The 11,737-nt window shown below is 33.9% G+C and overlaps 1 protein-coding gene across 2 annotated transcripts; it reads left to right on the top strand.

The window, feature by feature from the left end:
• Nucleotides 1-472: 472 nt before the first annotated feature.
• LOC114256859 (protein MALE DISCOVERER 2-like) lies at nt 473-8,193 on the top strand. 2 transcript variants are annotated; one of them, XM_082886552.1, is made up of 14 exons: nt 473-1,100; nt 1,284-1,754; nt 1,853-1,985; nt 2,228-2,299; nt 4,288-4,431; nt 4,520-4,663; nt 4,844-4,939; nt 5,048-5,109; nt 5,429-5,914; nt 6,130-6,320; nt 6,421-6,553; nt 6,650-6,804; nt 6,916-7,107; nt 7,692-8,193. In XM_082886552.1, exons 2-14 carry the CDS (start codon nt 1,640-1,642, stop codon nt 7,950-7,952), a joined length of 2,184 nt encoding a protein of 727 aa, XP_082742678.1. In that variant the 5' UTR covers nt 473-1,100; nt 1,284-1,639; the 3' UTR covers nt 7,953-8,193. The 2 variants fall into 2 exon arrangements, with proteins under 2 accessions (XP_082742678.1, XP_028052345.2); XM_028196544.2 differs by lacking the exon at nt 473-1,100 and having other exon boundaries at nt 1,157-1,754.
• The last annotated feature ends 3,544 nt before the right edge of the window (nt 8,194-11,737 follow it).

The raw sequence follows: 11,737 nt of genomic DNA, 5'->3' as shown, positions 1-11,737 counted from the left end.
TTTATGAAAAAAAATTAGTTCAATTTAATAATCATAATATTTTCATTTCGTCGCATTTATCTCAAAAAAAATAGATGACAAATATATTTTTGAAATTCACCATTCATTTTTTTAGAAACAAATTCGACAAAATAAAAAGATTACAATTATCGAATTGTCTTAAATTTTTTCCTAAATAATATAATTAGAGCTTTATAAAATAAATAATTTAAATTATCAAAATAAAATTCATAATAAATCTTATAAAAACCCCAAAAAATTTTCCATTTTAAAATATTAATATGAAGGAAATCCAACCATCATAAAAACATGAAGGAAATAATTTACTCTCTTATAAAAATCAGGAGTATTTTAATCCTTTAAAAGATTAAATTAAAATAATGTTAAGAGAGGCAAAGAGGCTAGCACGCAAACCCACAAAAGATGTGGGGTCGTGGTCAACATTAAGAGCATGAATCTAAAAAAACGCGTCCGAATAAATCGGTTATGGAGGCCCTCACCACCACTCAAAAACACACCCACCACCACCCCTCCGCCGCCGCAGATCGTTTAACCGGTTTTTTTCCCGGCGGTCCAACCTGTCCTCTGGCCCCACTAAATCCCCCATTAAAAATAATTTATTAAAAAAACTCAAAAAATAAAAAATAAAAAAAAAACACACCAGTTTGTGGGGGTGGTGGTGTCCCTGGTAGAGGGGGTGTTTAGAGAGGAGAGAGAATGACACAAACAACAAATTTAGAGAGAGAAAACAAAACATCGAGCTTTTGCCCCCCTCTTTCAGAGAAGGTGGTCGAAGAGAGGTTCCTCCTCTGAGATCATCCTGAAAAGGGCAGTCAATAAAAATTCAAAATTTTTTAATTAAATTTTTAATTTTTTTGCAAAATTATTTTATCCAATTTTAAAATATTTTTCTTTGCTGTGTTTTGGAGTCACAATCACTATCACCCCAATCATCATCATCAACATTAATCCCCACCACCTTGATTTTCTTTGCGTTTTCTTGAAGAATTTTCTACCCTGAGAAAGTCACACCTCACCAACATCAACGACAGCAGCAACTAATTGTTTCATTGACTGCCCTTTTGCCCTTTTCTTTCCTGGTAAATTTAATCCTTTTTTTTTTGAAGCATTTCAAACCCTTTTTTGCTTTTCTTAGATTGCTTGCTCACGAGTGTATTCTTTGATTCACTTTTTTGTTTGATTCTTTTGTATTGTTACTTGTGAAATACTCTTTTTTTGGAACCCTCTTTAGATTGTTAATCATTTCTTTTGTTGAATTTCAGCTTGGATTGAACCTTAGAGATAATTTCTTGATCTGGGTTATGCGATTGCTGGTGAAAACAAAGTTGTTGTACCCTACAATTTAAATATAAAAAACCAATAATATGAGGGACCCCAATTTGGTCATTCGTTTCAAGAGGCCTCTGAATTTTATCTTCTATGTATTATAGTTTGTATGTGTTTGCAAATTTGTATACATACATTACTTCTCATATTTGTAAACCCGGCAAATTGTTGTGTTGTTCATAATTTGGTGCGAAAATCCGAGTAAAATCTCGGAGAGGGTGTTTTGTGCAAAACAAAATCTGGCGAGTTTGTATAAAATCCTGGCTTTGAGCCACCTCCAATCCTGTCTTATATGGTTTGCAAAGCAATGGGGGTTAGATGGAACACTAATGGAATCCAGTTATCGTGTTTTGCGGTATTGATTCTTATTTTGGAAATTCAAGGGTGTTGGTCTCTTAATCCTGAAGGTAATTTGTGCTTTGACATTGTTGTTGAATACCCATAATTTCATTTGATGATTGAAGGTTGTCCATTTTTACTGATGGTATGTGGAATCAAAGTGCAGGATTGGCATTGTTGGAATTCCGTGCAAGAGTGGATTATGACCCATATAGCGCCTTTTCAAATTGGAATTCTGATGATGATGACCCATGTATGTGGTTCGGTGTTCATTGCGTTGATGGTGAAGTGCAATATCTGTAAGTCCCTCTTAGACTTACTCAAAAAATTTCCAATTACATTCATTTCAATTTATTTCCTTAAAATGTGAATGAATGTCTTCTTTCGTCAAATAGTGAGCATATGTGTTGAATCTTTTGTAGTTAGAATTTATTATGAACGAAAGCCAAGATTATTGTTTAAAGATTCGATGATGAGGGTTTAGATTTGTACAATTTGAATCACTATCTTCTGACGTATTGCTATTTAATTTTATGTGTAGGGATCTCAATGGACTTTCCTTGGCAGGGGAACTTGCCCCAGACCTTGGGAAGCTTTCTCACCTAAGATCTCTGTAAGTATTATTTGGTTTATGTGGCTTTGCATTCACAGTTGGGTGTTCTTTCATATCTGCTGGATTGCTTGATTCATTTGGTAACCTAAGATATCAAAAACTGTACAGGCTGCTTTCAAGTTTGGCTGGCATTGGGGGATTACCTAAATCACTAGTGATGGTGCAAACACAATGTGTTTGCAATTTTAAGTTTAAATTTTTGGATAGTTGAGGAAAATTGATCAGCAATTTTGGGCAGTTTGATGAATCATTTAACAATTATTAAAGTAACATTAGATGGCTTGTGTCAGCAGCACTTGAACAAGTTGAAAAAGTGAGCATCACGTGCATTTAATGAGTGACAAACAGCTATGTGAAAAGGGAAGCTAAGGCAGTATCCTATGACATGGGGTTTCTTTGAGTATTAATACGTGAGTGTAGAAAAATTATAAGTAGGAGAGGGGTTTCTATGAGTATTAGTACCTGGGTGTAGAAAAAATATATTTAGGAGAGGTGTGTTGCCTTAAGGAGTGGAGAGAGCTGCTTGGGGGGGTGTGATAGATAGATGTTAGGGAAGTGAGATGTAAAAATTCCAGTGAGTGGGAACCCTATTGGGTTTGGGTGTCAAGGACTCAATTATCTTTAAGCAAGGAACTAGAGTTATGTTGTTGTTGTTGTTGTTGTTGTTTTTTTTTTTTTTTTGTGATCTCACCATTATACTTTCTATTATTTATAGTAGATTTACCTCTCTCGCTTGTGGATGTTGGCCGGTGTGGGCCAAACCACGTTAAATATTGGTGTCTCTTTTATGTGTGCATGCGTGTGCATATTTATTTTGGGCATGCTTCCACTAGCACACACAGTATTATTTTTCCCAACAATTTTTACATATGCAAGTCATCCTAGGAAGCTTCTTAATTCACATACTATTTTCCAATGCTTTTGGTTCTATTGTAAACTTTTCATGTGGATTAATATTATTCATGCTGAGAGTATTGCGTCAACTTGTGTTCATTCCATTGCGTTTTTCATCAAGTTGGTCTAATCTTCTCTATGAAACAAGTCTGAATTGGTTCTTGGTTGGTGGCCCCTATATGGTTTGCAGTTTTAGATTGGAATTTGTAAAACGCAGGGTCACTTCAGAAATTAATCTGTGGTGCATAATGATATTTGCATATGGAGCAAAAAGCGATTGCATACCTGGGCATATATGTGTATTTGGAATTAACTAGCTGAAGCGTGTCATGGCTAGTTCATTTTTCATGGCTGTTGGGGGATGGCATCTTTGTCTAAGGTTTCTTATGTTCATTTTCTTAGGAGACATATAGTTCTTACTAGTGTCTTTTTTTTTTTTTTAAAACTTAACGTTTATGGGTTAAACTTGGTGCTCTTTAATGAATTTACCCAGATATATATATAGAGAGAGAGTTTGGGAGTGTGACCATGAAATTTCCATTGTGTTCGAGAAATTGGTCTGACGAACTTTGATACACTTATTGTAATATAGTTTCACAAATGTGCATTTCTCAGGACAGACACAACGATTTAAAAAAAAAAATCAGGATACGGATAAGAAAAAAAGAAAATATTTTTATATGGTACAAACATGGATATTACAAACGCATCTGGGGAATGTTTGGACACGACACGCATGTCCGTGCAGTGTCCCCAACATGTCCAATCGAAAAATAATAATAAAAAGTCAGAGACGTCACCTGCTATTTTTGGGTGACGGGGGTATTTTTGGTTGAATGTTTTTTATTTTTCTTTTATTTGACTCAACTATAACATATAAAAACAATATATCAAGTTTTGGGACTATATATTTTTTTCTTTAAAAAACTGTATTGACATCTATATATTCTCTATATCATTTGATTTGGCTCCCATTGATTAATGAATATGACTAGCATTTACATGCGCAGCTTTGGTACTTTCCCTTGCTCATTTTCAGGATCTTACAATTTTTTTTTTTTTTTTGGGTTCTCCTTCTTATGTTTGTTTAACAGTGTACTTTACAACAACCATTTTTTTGGTACAATCCCTAAAGAGATTAAAGGACTTACAAAGCTGGAGGTATTGGACTTGAGAAATAACAAGTTGACCGGGACTATTCCAGCAGAAATTGGAGGACTACAGTCACTGAAACGCTTGTGAGTTCATCATTTACAGATATTTTGGATCTTTATTCTATAGGCTAAAATTTTATCTACCTAGACTAAACTAAATGTTGTACGCCAGGTTGCTTTGTAACAATAATTTTGAAGGAGAAATTCCTCAGGAGCTTGTGAAGCTCAATTTACTCTCCGAATTGCAGTTTGATGAAAACCTTACGTCTGCTACGTCTGCTGGGATTGGCTGCGTGAATAGAAAGTTTGGGCACTGGTAAGAGATTTCTACTATCAAATTCTGGTTTTTGTTATAAATATACCGAGTTTATGCTATGGTTTTAGGAGGATTGATCAGAAATCTCATTTTATAGGATTGATTATAATTTATGACATAGTATTTCTACGTCTTTTTCTCCTTTACTGCTTTTCTAATCTTCTAATGTATCTTGTGCAGCATCTGGCTGAGTGGTTTGAAACAACTAAAGAAAGTAGATTCCTTCATAATCCCAATTAAAGGGAGACTTAAACATTACCTCAATGTGTTGCCACTGTATGGAATCAATATGTTCTTTTACCTCTTTTAATTTTGTTGTTTTTTATTTTATCATAATATTCAGAGTATATTTTCGTGATGGTAACTACTTGATCTTTCTTGAAGGTTTAAATCTGGAGACGATTCGTTGCAGAACCCTGCATATAATTGCTGTGACAATCAACCAGGTAAGTAAAAGCAATTTATTTTGGTAAATTACACATTTTTTTTAAACCCTTGTACTTTGTCTCAAATTCACTTTAGTCCTTGTTTTGAATTAACAATTTGGTCCCTACAACTCAAGTATAGTTTCGATTTGGTCAAATTGGAGACCAAATTGTAGAGAACCAAATTCTTCAAATTAAAATAATAGGGACCATAATGAAATTAGAGTCAAACTAGAGGGGTGAAAATGTAATTTACCCTAGAAATTTATTGAGTCTTCTCTCATTGATCATCAGTTTATTATGCTTTTAAGAGAGATGACATTGATTCTGCATTCCGTAGATACGCATGAGATGCACACCGTCCAAAACATACAAAATTTAGTAAATACCGTAAGACGAAGGCTACTTCAACAGTCGAGTAATCTCGCGGCTGCCCCAGCTGTTGGCGGGTTCCCTTCTGCGGAGAGCATTGCTCTTCCGACTTCCCATAGTAGTGGATCTTTCCCCGCTGTACCGAATGCGAAGAAAGGGCAATTGCTTCCGCCTGTACCTTCTCCTACTGATCCATCGACCCAACAGAATCACGATGCATCGAATCCTGATAGCCACCAGTCCTCTGGTTCAACTGTTAAGCCGGCTGAACAACCACCTTCGTCCGGTGGAATTTCTGGGGATACGTGGAAGTATTTAGTTTTGATTTCTGGCATTGCTTTCCTACTTAGTGTTGCTGCTGTTATGTTCTTTATGTGTCGGAGCCGAGCAGTGGCGACTATTGGCCCTTGGAAAACTGGACTGAGCGGACAGTTGCAGAAGGCATTTGTTACAGGTAAGTTTTCCTAATGTAATCCACTCATTTTAAACTGTAGAGAGAGCTGGCCAATTAAACTGTTAATTGGTCACTTCACTGTGACTGATTTAACCCCCATTCCCGGTACTTGAACAAATGCAAATCAAGCAAGCACAATCTTGAACCCTGTTTGCTGTAAGTTATGGCCCTGTTTGGTGTAAGAAATGAATGATATTTTTTATTTAAAAATGTAGGGGTTCCCAAACTGAATCGGGCAGAGCTAGAAACGGCCTGTGAGGATTTCAGCAACATTATTGATACCGTTGATGGTTGCACAGTATATAAGGGAACACTATCAAGTGGAGTCGAGATTGCTGTTGCATCGCCTGCAATATCTTCTGCCAAAGACTGGTCAAAGCGCTCAGTACTGGCCTACCGGAAAAAGGTTTGTCAGTATTGCATCGATCATGATGTTTCATGGAAACACAACCTATCTTCTTCTCCATAAAAGGGTTTTAATTTTCTTTGTTGTGGTCTTTGTGCAGATCGATTCACTGTCAAGAGTAAACCACAAGAACTTCGTTAATCTTATTGGCTATTGTGAGGACGATGAACCTTTTACTAGAATGATGGTGTTTGAGTACGCTCCCAACGGAACCGTCTTCGAGCATCTGCACGGTAATACTACTTGCCACGTGTATCTTTAATGTTACTCATACAGTTAAAATTCGAGGTTTCATTTCTTTGTGCAAATCCGTCCCTTTTTTTTTTCAGTTAAAGAAATGGAACATCTTGACTGGCACGCAAGGACAAGGATTATTATGGGAACTGCATACTGTCTTCAGTACATGCATGACCTGAACCCACCTGTGCCACATTCCAATGTGAATTCAAATGCGATCTTTTTGACAGATGATTATGCGGCTAAAGTAGGCTTCTTTCTCTATCCCATATTCTGATATGTTATCGTAACCTTTTCCTTTATATCTTTTGTACATGTGTGTGTATTTATATTTTATATCTTTCCTTTGCTTTCTCAGATTGCGGAGATTGGTTTCTGGGCAGAGGCTTCTTCCAAGCATAAAAATTCAGGGGAAGGTGAATCGGAACATTCTGAACTGCCACCAATTTCTGATCCTGAAACAAATGTCTATGGTTTCGGAGTATTGTTGCTTGAACTCATTTCTGGGAAGCTCCCTTATTCGGATGAACAAGGGCCTCTTATGAACTGGGTACACTTTCAACCAAATATTCTCACTGCCCTATTTCTGTGCTTGTTGCATAGATTGGTGTTGTATGTAAGGTTGCAAACGAATCGAGCTAAGCTTTAGGGTGTTCAAGTTTGGTTCACTAAGAATTAGTCAAGCTCAAGTTCAAGCCGTGCTCAAGTCGAGCTTAAAAAATCGAACTCCAGCTCATTTCTCCAAGTACTTGAGAAACTTGAGCTTGGCAAAAAAAAATTAAATTAATTTGCATATTAAGAGGAAATGAAGAAAATTATGAACAAAATATACAAATGCTCATATTAATAATAAATCTTATCAATTAAATATGTCAATTTACTTAAACACCAAACATATAGAGAAATAAAATTAAGTAATAAAAATAATTTTGATATATTATTTGAAATAAATATTTATTCATATTTTTTTGTGTTCACGAGCCTTATCTAAAAATAGAGACCGAGCTTTAGCTCGAGTTCAAACAAGTTTTAAATGAGTCGCTTGAACTGTTCATGAACAACTTAGTTTGTTGGCAACCTTATATGTAAGTTATTGGGTAATCTTATAAACACGAGTTTTCTTGACTTTGTCAGGCTGCTGAATATTTGAACGATAGGCAGAAATTCTGCAACATGATCGATCCAACGTTGAAGTCCTTCAAAAACAACGAGCTTGACATCATCTGCGAGGTAATCCAAGATTGCATTCAACAAGACATGAGGAAGAGACCAACCATGAAAGAAGTCACTTCAAAACTGAGGGACGTGATTGCTATATCACCCGATGCAGCAACTCCAAGACTCTCTCCCCTCTGGTGGGCCGAACTTGAGATCCTATCCGCGGAGGCAGCTTAAAATTCGCTTTGAAATCTTTTTCATTCCTTGTAAGTCAAGTCTATCTCTTACCTTGTATCATTATGCAAAAGAGTACCTTTTTGTGCACCCTCCTGACTAAAAAAATCTATCACTAGTATTTTTAACTATGTTTGTGTTGTGATTATTCGTTTATTCCATTCTTTTATTGTTTGCTCTTGTTCGACTGCTACAAAGTTTGTTGTGTAAAAATGAATAAAATGAGTTTGTGATTTTAGTTCCATGGTGAAGTCGCAAATTTTCTAAACATTCTTATTAAAGAGTTTATCGAGCAATATACATTGTTCTTTTATTGTTCTTGGGTATTCGGATTGTTATTGGCATTAGGATTTCTGGTGTAAATCTTGGATTTGTTACAGAAACAGAACTCAGGTTTCGTTTGGAAAGTGGGTTCGTTTTTTAGCTTTTTGGCTATTTTAGCCTGGGCTAAAGCCTCGTTTAGGTTGGATTTTTTTGACCTTTTTGACTTTTGTGAGAGAAAAATTAAAATGATTATAATTTGAATGTGATTTGTCTTTTTAACTTTTTAGTCTATTTTATCTTTTTGTAACTATTTTAACCTTTTAGCCCCATGTCAAACGAAAGGCTGAATCCTTAATTTGATTTATATCATCAGTTGAGTCTACTATTCTGATATTTGCTCTAAATTTTGGTATCATCAATTGAGTCTCTATCTACTAATTTTTGTATTGGGTAAATTATACTACCTCTGCTAAAGTTTGAAAAAAATATAGCCAGTTGTACAGTTTTGACATAATTACATTAGGTTTTTTAAGGTTTTAATTCACATTATATTCAGCTCCATTTTCGTCAACAATATGTTGGTCATATCGGTAGAAAAATGATATTGTTATTTATGTTATATTAATATATATATATATATATATTATTTATCTTTGTGTTTATATATTATTTACATTAATTTTCATCTCTTTAACTTTTATCAAAAGGGGAGTCTATATAATAATGTGTCACTCATTTTGTTAGAAATTACATGAGAGGTGTCAAATTCAAAGAAAATTTGGTCGCAAAGAGAAATGTTACAATGATATACATTATTTCAAGAGACAAATATGTATAACGACCTCGCTACGTAGCTTGAATCCGTGGCTCGAATCTGTGGCTCGACACCAAAACGACGTCGTTTTGGTGTCTTTGTTTTTTTTTTTTTTTTTCTTTTTCCTGGTTTTTGTTGCAGAAGGAAGACGAAGAAGAAGGGTGGAGAAGAAGAGAATGAGAAGAGAAGGGAGGAGGAGGAGGAAGGAGGAGGAGGACTGGAGGGGGCATATTCACAGGAGGAGGCGGAGGCGGGGCCGGAGGCGACGGCGGTGGTGCTGCGACGATCGCTGGTGCTGCGACGACCGGCGGCGGCGAGACGACGGCGGTGGTGATCTCCTCTCCTCCTCTCTCTTTCTCCCTCTCTCCTCCTCTTTCTCTTCTCCTCTCTTCTTCCTCTCTTCTCTTCCTCTTCCCTCTTCCTCTTTTCTCCTTTCTCTCTGTCTCTGTCTTCGAATTCGAGCCATTTTTCGAGCCACAGATTCGAGCTATCAATCTTTTTCCTATGTATAATTTGGAATGATATACATACATATATATATATATATATTATTTTTACTTTTTCGATAAAATAATAATAATAATAATAATAATAATAATAATAATAATAATAATAATTTAGGATGATTACGTCACAATGCTTACGTTTGAGTATTAAATGTGACCACTCCACTGTTGATATTTCATTTGTATTCTTCATAAAAAAACTTTTTAAAAAATCAAAATTTACATACCACCTCATCACTGACCTAATACGTGATATTAGCCCCTCAATAATAATTAAATATATAATTACAATCACTATATATATATATATATATGAACCGTTTAACTACTTAAAATTCATCCTTTTTTTTTAACTTTATCCTTTCATTTTGAATAATTTATTAATGGTGGTCTATATATTGATTGAAGGCTTTTTTCATAATTACGTAAATATTCCTGGTCAATTATGCAACAAGTTTTTTCATAATTACGAAAACATTCTTAGTCAATCATGAAATAAGTTTTTTCATAATTACGCAAACATTCTTGGTCAATTATAAAACATGAATCTTTTATTTTTTTAACAAATTACAAATACACCTTTAAAATTTATTTAAAATATGAATCGATCCTATAGTACTAGAAATCACAACTATCGTTTATTATAAATTTAATTTAACACAATACTCAAGGAAAAAAAAATTATTCTCCTATGCAATAATAAATTACCAAAATTGTTTATTGAAAAATATTTCTCATATCATTAAAAATTGTTAATTGACTTAATAATTTATTTATTAACAAAATAGTTAACTGAAATATATTTTTCATATTATTAAAAATTATTAATTTACGCCCCTGAGATTTACTTAAATTACAAATTATCCCTTTGTGGTTCTAGAAATTAAATTATGTCCCCTAAGGTTTTAAATTTCATAACAAATAGATCATTTTATTAATAAATCATCAAGTTAGTTAGCCGTTTTTAATAATGTTAAAATTTTATTGCAGTTAATAATTCAGATAATTTTATTATTGTATAGGTAAACAGTTAGAAATTTCACTTTTTCAATTAATTCTGTTAAATAAAAAATTCTGACAGGGAAGTATTTGTAATTTTCCAAATCACAGGGACACTACAAGAAAACACATTTTTGGCGACCAAAACAAATTTAGTTGCCAAAAGTGTGGGAATTGGCTACCAAAATTAATTTTAGTCGGCAAAAGTCAACCTTTTAGCTACTAATTTTTTTTAGTAGGGGAATGTTGATTATTGGCGACTAAAAAAAATTAGTAGCTAAAAAAAATACAATTGGCAACTAAAAAGCTAAACATAGCACAATTGGCGACCAAAAGAATTTTTAGTCGCCAAAGACCTACTTTTGGCTACTAAATAGTTTGGTAGCCGAATGAAAATAAAAAAATTATAAAATACCTTTGGCGACCAAAATTTTGGTCGCCAAAAACAGGGGATTCACCGACTAAATTACTTTTTAGTCGCCAAAGGCCTACTTTTGGCTACTAAATAGTTTGGTAGCCGAATGAAAATAAAAAAATTATAAAATACCTTTGGCGACCAAAATTTTGGTCGCCAAAAACAGGGGATTCACCGACTAAATTACTTTTTAGTTGCCAAAGGCCTACTTTTGGCTACTAAATAGTTTGGTAGCCGAATGAAAATAAAAAAATTATAAAATACCTTTGGCGACCAAAATTTTGGTCGCCAAAAACCGGGGATTCACCGACTAAATTACTTTTTAGTCGCCAAAGGCCTACTTTTGGCTATTAAATATTTTGGTATCCGATTGTTTAATAATGGTAAAGTGTTCCTTTAGGTAATGGTAATTTCTGTAGGGTTGTAATGAAAAATTAATATTATTAAAATGTAATGAATATTTTTAAAATGTAATAATTTATCATTTAAATAAAATTTTCAATTTTTCAATATCATTATCAAAACGAGGGCTAAGTGTGTAAAATGTAAGACTTATTGATATTATTTCAGATTTTAAAATTTTTCTTAATTTTTTAATAATTAATTTTTTCAACTTTTTAAAACATTTTAAGCAAATTTTAGTCGCTATAGACCTACTTTTGGCTACTAAATTGTTTGGTAGCCAAATGAAAATAAAAAAATTAACAAAATAGTATTTTATTTTATTAACAACAATACCATTAGTCTCCACTTGAAAATTTGACTAAACAAAATAGTTGTTTTATTTTAT

Source organism: Camellia sinensis, chromosome 9 (genome assembly GCF_055761805.1).
Source record: "Camellia sinensis isolate YWXY chromosome 9, ASM5576180v1, whole genome shotgun sequence".
NCBI lineage: Eukaryota > Viridiplantae > Streptophyta > Magnoliopsida > Ericales > Theaceae > Camellia > Camellia sinensis.
This window is presented reverse-complemented; position numbering and strand designations above follow the sequence as displayed.